The 11,116-nt window shown below is 40.7% G+C and overlaps 1 protein-coding gene across 2 annotated transcripts; it reads left to right on the top strand.

Annotated features, from left to right (window-relative positions):
* Positions 1-5,588: 5,588 nt before the first annotated feature.
* Positions 5,589-11,059, top strand: xaf1 (XIAP associated factor 1). 2 transcript variants are annotated; one of them, XM_082503851.1, is made up of 7 exons: positions 5,589-5,741; positions 6,551-6,686; positions 7,512-7,568; positions 8,090-8,315; positions 8,411-8,475; positions 9,518-9,799; positions 9,890-11,059. In XM_082503851.1, the coding sequence occupies exons 1-7, from the start codon at positions 5,704-5,706 to the stop codon at positions 9,920-9,922; spliced, it is 837 nt and encodes a 278-aa protein (XP_082359977.1). In that variant the 5' UTR covers positions 5,589-5,703; the 3' UTR covers positions 9,923-11,059. The 2 variants fall into 2 exon arrangements, with proteins under 2 accessions (XP_082359977.1, XP_082359978.1); XM_082503852.1 differs by having other exon boundaries at positions 5,597-5,741; positions 8,408-8,475.
* Positions 11,060-11,116: the final 57 nt, after the last annotated feature.

Consider the following 11,116-nt stretch of genomic DNA (forward strand, 5'->3'; position numbering starts at 1 on the left):
AAAGCCCAGTACTCCTAACCTACAAAACAACATGCTCCCAACAACTTCATTAATCTGCAGCTTAGTTAGGAGTGTAAGAGGAATGGGTTTTAAGGAACATAAATAATTCACTTTTGATGCTGAGACTCAGCTGCAGCTAGTAGATAGTGGCCAATAACTGGACTGTTTGAAAGGTGTAGACCAAAGATAAAAATATAGAAGTGATGCTAAATGGATTCTGTTTTTTTCTCTGTGCCACACTAGTTTGTTGCATCTGTTTGCCTTTCCAAAGAAAAGAAAGGCAAAGGAATGAATGAGTGCAAAGGCGACATTACAGCTCTGGTGCGCAGGAGATCCTGGTGTTTCCTGACGTCCCTCTGAACCTGCACCCAGGAAGTTAATTCTGTTCACCACACTGTGTTTTTCATCTTATGTGCTGGTTGTTCATACTCATGTACCAGCTTTGGCAGTTTTTGCCAAAGTGAGTTGAAGTGTTTCACTCCAGGTAAGACGAGCATGGTCATCTGGTTTTCAGAGGGAGAAAACTCAACGTCCAAATCAACGCCCTGAAACAACTTTCTGTGATTTCATCACCTGGATGATTGAGCCTCCATCAAGATAACACAAAATATTACCTATTAACTTTAACTGTAACTTAAACAAGCACATTCTTATGTAAAAAATGTCTGTGTGTGAAAATGAATAAATAAATGAAACAAGGTTTAAATTGAAGTCAGTATAAGCCATAATACACAGCTCACTTTGAAAACACATCAGATCTCAGTGAGAAAAAAAATGCTGTCAACTCAAAAATGTGCTTGTATGCATGCCTGACAACTGATGTTGCTCTGGGGGAATCTTCTGCGTGCATATGCATAATCTGCGTGCGTGCAGAGTCCTGTCTGTGCCCCTCAACAATAATATTTAACTATTAATCACAGTTTTGCTAAATAAAAGGATCTGGCTTGCACCAATCACATGATCACTATTAACCAATGATCGCCCTTTACGGCAGAACGCGCTGGTTACGAGCCGGGAACGAGCTCACAAAGAGCACGCGCATTTTTAGCGGTCCGGAGCTGCAGGAGAAACACAAGTTAACTCAGAGACACAGACTGATGCGACAAAACCAGTAAGTAGGTGTACAGCGCACACTGTAGTGTGTAGCACACAGGAGTATTAGCTTATTACGTACACGTTGGTAAGTTGTCTTGTTGCAACTGACGAACTGTATTTATTTAGTATTTATTTATTTATTGTCATTGTCAAGAACAATGAAATTGGGGGCAGGAGGGGGAAGAGAATAAAGATATGATGCACCAATGCAGACCAGTTCATTGCTATTAAGAAGTTGGATATGGTTATTGTCCGTGAGAGGGGGGCAGAGAGTTCAGGAGACTCACAGCCTGTGGATACAGGCTGTTGGCCAGTCTGGATGTTCTGGCCTGTATAGACCTGTACCTTCTCCCTGAGGGCAGCAGATGGAAAAGGTGGCGCGCAGGGTGATGTTGGTCCCGCAGGATACTGTGCACCCTCCTCAGACAGCGAGTGGGGAAGATATTACTGATCTCTGGCAGACTTGTTCCAATAATTCTGCCAGCTTCTTTCACCACCCGCTGGAGTGCTTGCTGATCGGCCTTGGTGCAGCTGGGGAACCACACTAGAAATCCATACGTCAGAACGCTGCTGATGGCACAGTTGTAGAAGTTCAACATCAGAGATCTGGGAATGTGTGCGCTCCGCAGTCTCCTCAGGTAGTAGAGGCGCTGTTGGGCCTTCCGTACAACTGAGGTGATATGGTTGCCCCAGGACAGGTCCTCGGTCACAGTTACCCCCAAGAATTTAAAACTGCTCACCCTCTCCACCGCCTCACTGCCAATGAAGAGAGGCAGATGGTTGTTATGACCCCTCTTCCGGAAATCTACAATGATCTCCTTGGTCTTTTTGGTGTTTAAGACCAAGTTATTGTCGTGGCACCGTGAGTATCATTTATTAAAATAAGAAGACAACACTGATCTCTACTGAGGGTTTGTGTTTGTGTTCCCTTTCCTCACAGGCCTGCTGGTTCTTGTCAGTCGCGTCCTCCATTGTCTGATCCTCCTGCACAAAGAATCTAAATACCTGTGCCCTCTGAACAGCCTCTGAAATACACAGTTTCAATACATTAAATTACTTCTATACATAAAACTGATGAGAATATTGGTGATTACCTCTTATCTGTTGCTGTTCTCATTCTCCTAGTTTCTCAGGGCAAAGCTCCTGCTGTCTATCACAATGGCCCCAAAACAGAGAGAAGTCAATGCCATGATTAACAGATGAATAAATATGATGAATGAGATGAGTTCCTACCCTGACCTCTTTTAGCTGAGTGTCCAGATCACTCCTTTCACCTGCCGTGTCAGTGAGAACCAGATATAACTGATAATCAGAAAGACAGGAAAACATAGGACTGTTTGAGTTCTTGGTGTAACTTTACCCAACACACAAATTCAAATACTGTTTTGGGAAGCCTCCAGGTCTTTCCTCAGTGCTGTCTCTTCTTTTCCAGCTGTGCTCAGCTCAGCCTGCAGTTTTTCAGCACTTCTCTCCAGCAGCTGCTTCCCTACTGACCGCTCTCCCATGTGTGATGGAGGAGCTCCGCAGGAGGCGACCACAGTCCCCTTTGAGCCTCCACCTGACGAAAGAATTCCAGAATGGCTCATTGGTGTTGAGTGTCAGTGTCATTCAAGTGTGTGGCTAAAGAGTGCAGAGCACAGCCTGAGGACTCACAGCTTTTCCTGCAACTAAAACTTGTCTGTTAGCGTCACCTGCAGCTCACTGTGAAAGTTGCGCTTTTGCGCTTGCTTCTCTGCACACTCTCAGCCTCAAACACATGGAGAGATGGAAATCATGTGTTTGTGTCTGTGTGCGTGCAGTTCCTGTACATTCTCTTCTGTCAGTCAGCACAGGGCATAAATTACCAGGATCAATGACTTTGCATCTAACACAGGAGGATCAGACTGTTAAATTGTTAGTGTCGGTGCTCCCACACTGATAGTTCAATTTTTTTTTTCACTCAGTCCATCTCTGATCACTCATATTTGGAAAAATGTTCAACTAATTTCCCCCGTTCAAATCTTTTATTTGGGTAAGATACCACACATGCTTACGGATTTTCCTGCTAACTAAATGCAACAGTTGCTACTAAAAAACGCTATCAAAAAAGGTTCCCTGATGGTAAAATGGACTTTCATTTGATCAGTGCTGGAAAGGATGGACTGAGTTTATTAAATTGTTTAAATCAGGCTCCTGGTAAAAGAAACGAATTGCAGAATAAGTACGTCATATCTTGGCTGCACACACTTCCTTGAACTTTGTGTGATTTGTTTTGCTTTGTATCTCATCAGCTTTTTTTCCCCTCCTTTTTGTCTGCTTTGGTGTGAAGTGCTTGGATTTGTACGGTCTAATAGAACTAGTGGAGTGTTGTATGTCTTTCACTGATATGCTTTTTTCTTTAATAACAGGGATAAAAGGAATGGGCTTGGTGTAAATAACTGGTTTTAGTCATAAATCCATCCATGAAGCCAAGCATGGAAAAACTTAATGCAACTTTAAGTTTATTTGAATTTTGAATGTATAAAGTTTTATACAATTATTCCATGAAACATAGATGAAGCCTTGACTCTAACTGTCACTGTGATGGTCATGGCCTGCACTCAGCACCAGCTCCTTTCTGCCCTCTTTCAGCAATTTCAGGTGGACCTATTGTGCTCTCTCTCTCTAATCTCTACTGTTCTGTCAAATATACGGTGTTACAATAGTGGATTGTCAGATTAATTATGACGAAATTCCTGTGATCCATTACTCCAGGCTTCAGACCAATCTAAATAGTCAGTAACCATGTTTTTTTCCTACTTTTGACTCTGTGTAATGACGGAGATTACGGATGTCCTTAATATGGTCATAAAGCTGAAGCTGATATATATATATATATATATATATATATATATATATATATATATATATATATATATATATATATATATATATATATATATAGATAGATAGATAGATAGATAGATAGATAGATAGATAGATAGATAGATGTGAATACATGAAGGCAAGCTTAAAAGAATATTTTCATTCTGCCGCTTTACTAAAACTCGTACTAAAAACTGCTAAATTTGTATATATTTTTTCAAACTTTTGGAAAGAGCACCATTTCTCAAGCAGCACTGGCATCAGTTAATTAGCATTAATTACAAACGTTCAATCAAATGGCCCCATCACCAGTAAAAACACAAACATGAACAGCTTGTCCTGTCATTGCAGTATTGTAGTATTATTGTCCCCAGTGCCCCAACCCTCCCACCCATCCCCTGCACCTCTGTTTGAGCTCGGTCTCTTGTTAAGCCTTCTGGAGCTGGTTCCGGAGCCTAATCACCTCCTCACTGGAGGCCCGCTGCTCTTCTTCTCTCTCTTACATCAGTGCTGCCAGCTGCCACAGCAGAGGAGCTGCACAGGGAAAAACTGAGAGAAGAAAAAAATAAAAACATCTGGTTCAAACAAGAGCCAAATTCCAGCTCTTGTTTCTTTTAGAAAACAGCCATTGTTGTAACAAATCAATAAATTCCACCTTGTCTCATTTAACAGGATTACCTCTATTACCTGAGTGAGAATGACGCCGTTTTCTCTCAGTGTCCAAGTGGAAAATGGTGAGATTTAGGATGTGCAGCAGACTCCGAGTGTCACATACCACACTCACTAAAGAGAGCGATTTTTTCCGCAACATGGTCTCCTCTCAGAAAGCCCAGCACTTCCTCTGGGGGCACTTACAGGTGCTGAGTGGGATTGATCCTCTTTGGGAATCCCTGGGTTTGGTCCCTAGATATGATCAGTTTGGATGTGTTTGTAACAAGAGCTGCAGACTCTTCCTCAGCAAACAACAGGTGCTGCTACAGAAGAACCAGAATCTATGTCTGTGGGCCCAACATCAAGGGACACTGCAAAATATGAATTTAAGATAAGAGATAAGATAAGATAGAACTTTATTAATCCCTCGGGTGGGTTCCTCTGGGAAATTCGACTTCCAAAAAGCACAGCAACGACCGAAGTTACAGTTACAGAATTGTTATATATATATATATATACACACACACACACACATATATAAATACAGAGACAAATATAAATAAAATATACAAAGGGGATAAATAGAATAAATAGGAATAAAAAATAAAAATACAAGTGAATTGCACATTTCAAGTATTGAGTCTATTGCACTGTTGACTATTTATTTGCTTACTTTAGAACTATGTATCACTTTTTAAAAAAGAGTAAACCGATATGTGAAATTTTGGAGAGAGTATGATCAGATATCATTATGCATGCATATATAGGGGGGGGGGGAGAGAGAATTTTTCAGTACATGTTTTTAAGGTGGTAAATGTTCAAATATTCATAAAATGTGAACAAAAACACGTCCCTAAATAAGTGAGGAGCAATATCGAAACAAAGCGTTGAAATTCAATACGTTTCCAGTTCAGTCCTGCATTAAACTGAAGAACTGAAACGGCCACTGAAGACGTATTTAGAACTCGCGCTCGCCCCTCTGTGGCAGGTGTCCGCAATAGCAATCTGTACACAACTGCTAGATGTTTTCACTTTCTATTTTGGGGAAGCAGTACCAAAGTTTTGAGAGCAGTCAGGCATTTCAGATTAATCTTCCACACTCGGATCATTTTTATGGAAGACAAGGAGGCAACACGCACCTGCGGCCAGTGGTGAGTTCGTGACATGTGACAGCGTTGTTTGAAGTGAAACTTCGATTTAAAAGTATTTTTAAATGAGTGATTACAGTTAATTTGATAACCGGAAAGTGAACGTGAATAAACCACCACGTAAGGTGAATAGATCGGTCGGAGTCAAAAAACTGAACAGAATGAGTGTCAGAATGGCAATTATGTCTGAAAGAAACAGGCACATTGTCCTGATCTGCTCATATATAAAAGTCTTTGTTAGAAGTTTGCAAACCAAGTATGGTTTCGGTGACTGAAAATTGATATGGAACGGTAAAATGCTTTAAATCTGTTTTCTAAAGAGGGCCCAGTCTCAAAAAGCTAGAGTCAGTCCACTCTTTCACTGTGTATTAAGCCCATACTGTGCTCTGCTTCAATTAAGCTGCTGCTTAATGGAAACTGCGTGAGTCTGACAGTTTACGTGAATCAAAAGCAGTCTTAGTTTCGTTTTCAGGAAGGCTCTCCCTAATAAAGATATTTTCGTGTTACTGCTTCACTGAATAAGGTGTGTCTCATCTCTAACTGATTGTTAGCAATAATAAATCTGCAATTTTTCTCCTCTCTCCTCACTGCCTGTGCTTTTACTGTGTTAACACGTAGCAGCACAGTCCAAAAAAGAGAGTCCAGCTGTATTACAGGCAGGGCATACCTGTCACTTCCTATAGTAGCATTCAGTAGGACAGCTGAACAAAAAATGTGGTTCTCGGGTACATACTTTATTTCTGTGTTTGTTTTTGAATGTGACTTCCCTCGCTACAAAATGACATACGTCTTTCCTTCTATTGTTGTTTAAGCCACAAAGAGGTCGCTGAAGCCAACTTTGCTCTACATGAGACGCACTGCAGCCGATTTCTATGTCTCTGTCCGGACTGCAATGAATCAGTTCCCAGGGATCAGCTGAAGGATCACAGAGAGGAACAGCATGCAGAGGTACAAACACGGTGAAGCTGTTTATTCACACAGATCCACTTCATGGAGATCATTTCAGAATTTCAGCACAGGCCACAGAGTGCTGTCATTCCCTGCGCATTGGTACACCTTTCTACCTTTTGAGTATCAGCATGTGTCTGTGTAGTGAGCAATTTGCATATTTGCCAAACAAGTGACTGCTCCCAGATTCAGTCCTGGGAGGAGATATGAATGCTTTTGGGGGGCATATCAGGAAGATCATCAGGTGTAAAAAAAAAAAAAAAAAACACCCCATATGGAAAAGAAATAGAAAAAACTTATAAAAGACTTGCATCCGATGTGGCCTACTTCATATAGTGAATCATATAAGGCTTATATGATTTACTCATGAAAGTGGCCAATGTCATATATTGTTTTAGTAAGAATCTAAAACATACAGGTTTCATTTATATAATTTTTCTAGGGATCTTATATCTGTTTTAACTCTTGCATGCTTTTCATACAAGTTTCACACAAGACAGATACAAACTTTATAAGATTTATATATCTTTTCCATATGGGACTCCCTGGAGCTCCCTGCTGTGGTGACCCCTGGTGAATAAAAGGAAGCAGCTGAGAGTAGTTTTGTGTATCAGAATATGATGGATCCCTCAATTATTGGGCAAAATGTAGGTAACAACTCAACATGAAGGCAGTGAGATTTATGAGCTATTCCAGTGTTTACTTTGTTTTACTTTGTTTTAAAAAGAGTTGGTGTTCTCACAATGTGAAAAAGTAAAACACGTACACGACGCACAGACACAGCACAGCACATCTATGTAAATCTGCAAATTTCCTTGTTATCAGGTGAGGTGCTCCAAGTGCAACAAGAAGATGGAACGTTCTCAGCTGATGGATCATGAGGTGAAACCAAAACCACCATTTAGGTAGACATTCAGACACATTAGAACAACATAGTGCAGCTGTGGTCAGAAGGTTACATTCACTCATCATCATGGGCATGGATGTCAAGGTGATTTGGGGCTTTTAATTATTTATTAAATCTATTTTGGATTTTCTCAAAGCCACACAGGATCAAGACATATACAGACTCAAATATATACATGCACCCCACTAATATTTGATTAAATGTGCCTTAGTAAGTAGCACTTTGCATTCACTTTACTTTACTTTGAGTAAGTGGAGCTGAAGGTTGCACGATGTCCTTTAAATTTGACAAGTTTAAGCTCTAGCTTGCCATGAACTGGAAAGTGCTGGAATACCACCATCACTGTCCCCAGTGAAGACAGTCGCCATAGACTGAGAGGGTTATGACCAAAACAGAATCCACACCTTCATGCTCAAGTTAAACTTGCAGCTGCCCACATGGACGAGCCCTAGTTATCCTAGTTATCAGGCTAACTGTACTTTTCGCTGTCTCACAGGCTGATGAATGTGTGGAACGTCTGCAGGCATGCCAGTTTTGTGACCTAGAAGTGCCATCGAAGGAGCTGGACGGACACAGCTTGGTGTGTGGGAGCCGCACTGAGCTCTGCAGAGACTGCGGCTGTTACGTCAGACTGAGAGACCAGCCCAATCATGGCTTGACCTGCTCAGTCACTGAGAAGTCATCAAGTACCCTACAAGCGACCAGCAGGGCACTCAAAGAGAGTAAGAGAATAATAGATTCAGCGAAAATCTCAGTAAACCTCAGTGTAATTTTATTTCCTGCTATTTAACGCTTGCCGTGCTTCTCTTAACAGCAGAAATGTCAGTAAATTGTACCAGATGTATGGCATCATTTCCAGTTGCTGATATAGAAGAGCACGAGGTATTTAAAAGCATTATTTTACATATAATAATCACAGTTTGTCAAGCTAAGCAGGCTGCTTGTTAGCAGAAAATTGAAAGGATACATGTGGATTAAAGTCACACACATACACACAACAAAAAGACTAAAAATAAACAGATATGACACTGGAGGAAAATATAGGAAGTCAAGTAAAAGATGAAAATGATCAGATAGAAGACATCACGTGTAGCAGAATCACTTAAAAACAAGTCTATAGAAATGAGTTTTAAGAGGTGATCCAAAGGAAGTCATTGGTTCTTCTGGTCTGATCTCCTCAGGCTTCCTCGTGCCCAAGAGAAGGGAGCTGCAAATACAGTAAATATGTGTATGATTGTCTCCAGATCAGAGCATGAAAGTCTAGGTGCTCTAGCCTGTTCTATTTCATAGAGAGGAAGAATGTGAGGCTCAGAGTTAAGGACCAAATCAAACTGAGCTCACAGGTGTTGAGCAACAAGTTTAACATTTGTGTGCAGAGGGTCACATATCTCTCAGTAATGTTTATGTCCTTTGAACAACACCTCATATTACTGTATCACCCCAATAATACACTTTGCTCTCAGACTGCAGGCTTACTTGTGGTTCCTAGGGCATTTAAAAATAGAATGGGACACAGAGCCTTCAGCTTTCAGGCCCCCTTTCTGTGGAACCAGATCCCAGTTTGGATTGTGGAGACAGACACCTTCTTTTAAGATTAGGCTTAAAACTTTTTGATAAAGCTTATAGTCAAGTTAGGATCAAAATCCTCCCTTAGTTATGCTGCCAAAGACCTAGGCTGGTTCTGCCAGAAGTTTTTTCCTGTTAAAAGGGGGATTTTCTTTGCCACTATCACCAAGTGCTTGCTCATAGGGGGTTGTTTGATTGTTGGGGTTTTCTTTGTATTATTGTTGGGTCTTGACCTTACTAGTGTATTTTTTTTTTGCTCTTTATAAATAAAACTGAATTCAATTGAAGGAAATTATTTTGTTTTTACACTGTAAAGAGTCACTGTATAATATCTTTTTCTGTATTCCCCACAAAACAGATGGCATGTATTACAACAACCAGGTGGGAATATGAAGTGGAAAAGCAGTCAAAGGGAGCATCAGAGGAGGAGTTGGAGGAGGAGTCAGAGGAGGAGTTGGAGGATCAGGTTGATTTCTCAAAAAAGGGGGGCATTCCCCAGCTGATGACCACCAACAAGGAATTAAACTTCTCAGACAGACCCAGCCGTGGCCCCTGGATCAATGGAGGCGACCCAGATCAAATCCGTGCATGCCCACATTGTCATCTGGCTCTGCCCGTCTCCACACTGCAGTGGCACGAGGTAATGTTTCTGAAGCACCAAGGATTTAACTGAAAATCGCTGAAATTTACCAATGATAAGATGTTCCCCTCTCCTCCTGTGTGTCTGTAGGTGAAGTGCAGACGTCACATACGCTTCAACTAGAGGCAGAGCTTCTCAGAATGGAAAAGCTGCCCCCAAGAGCTTTGACCAACACCGTAGGAGAGCATAAAGGCTTAGCAAGTGCACGTTTCAAACAGATCTTTAGGGTTTCTTCTGATGCTTTTATTAATGTTTACATTTTTTGTTTGTTTTTGAATTAAAGTACTTTACTCTGGATCTAAGTAAATTTCACACTCCTGATACTTACAGTCTATTAATTACAAGCACGGCCACTTAACTTTTATGCTAACCACTTATCCATCATATTCACAGTTTCCACTGCTGTGTGTGTAAAACTGGATCAGTTGTTGCAAAAAATTCTCATGATAACTCTAAAATGTTTTTATGCTCATATCATGTTAATATTCCGGCAGTGACGATCACCTCATCTTTTGTTAGATGTGCACAAAGCAGAGGAAGAGGGGACTGATGGGAAACGTGTGCTAGAAGGTGCAGAGTTCTGTATTCATGGCCCATGAATCACTAACATGCTTCCACAGCTACAGTGTGATGTTTTTACTGACCTTTCCACGCCGAAGGATATTTACATGTATGTGAGTCTTAGTCTATCGCTGACACCCAGAGCTCTGTGCACACTTTTGTCTGTTACCCTGTTAAAACTGCAAACCTGAGGACTTTGAGTTGCGTGTTTGAAGTACTTCCATGAATACCAATTGTTGAACTGATATGATATATAATTTTAAAAAAAACACTTCTTTACAAATGAATATACACTTAATGTGTAACCTACATGATCTTCCACTGTGAGATTTTTAAAGTTTATCCTCACATTTAAACCAAAGGTTTCCTAAACAGGGCTACACCGCTAGTTCTGTTTTGGCAAGTGCAGAGCAGAGTGCCAAGACCTGGAAGCTAAGTATGTTTGACTTCTGGTCATTTAGGCAAACGCTACTGACATATGTGCTAATATGTGCCATTTGGTTCCGTGAGCTTTCGTGTTAATAATGCCCAGATAATGTAGCTGACATTAAAGGGTCATCAGCAAATGCAGTTCATCTGGGGATTCAGGCTATACAAGCTGGTGAAGGTGATCATTAAATCTCTTTTACCTTAAATCAATCTTCTTTAGAGGTTAAATTTAAATATTGCTTTTAGGTCTAATAAATTCAGTTTTTATTATCCTGTGTGTGGGCTTCATTCTTGGAACACTTTGCTGTAAAAAAAAAAGCTATTATA

Source organism: Aulonocara stuartgranti (assembly GCF_965226115.1).
Source record: "Aulonocara stuartgranti genome assembly, chromosome: 14".
NCBI classification, from domain to species: Eukaryota; Metazoa; Chordata; class Actinopteri; order Cichliformes; family Cichlidae; genus Aulonocara; species Aulonocara stuartgranti.

What these genes read in the sequence shown, in the direction of transcription:
- xaf1 (XM_082503852.1), top strand. Translation starts at nt 5,704, where the DNA reads ATGGAAGACAAGGAGGCAACACGCACCTGCGGCCAGTG. An exon ending in GAGAGGAACAGCATGCAGAG is followed by an intron (nt 6,687 to 7,511) that starts GTACAAACACGG and finishes CCTTGTTATCAG; the next exon opens with GTGAGGTGCTCCAAGTGCAA. An exon ending in CAGCAGGGCACTCAAAGAGA is followed by an intron (nt 8,316 to 8,407) that starts GTAAGAGAATAA and finishes TTCTCTTAACAG; the next exon opens with CAGAAATGTCAGTAAATTGT.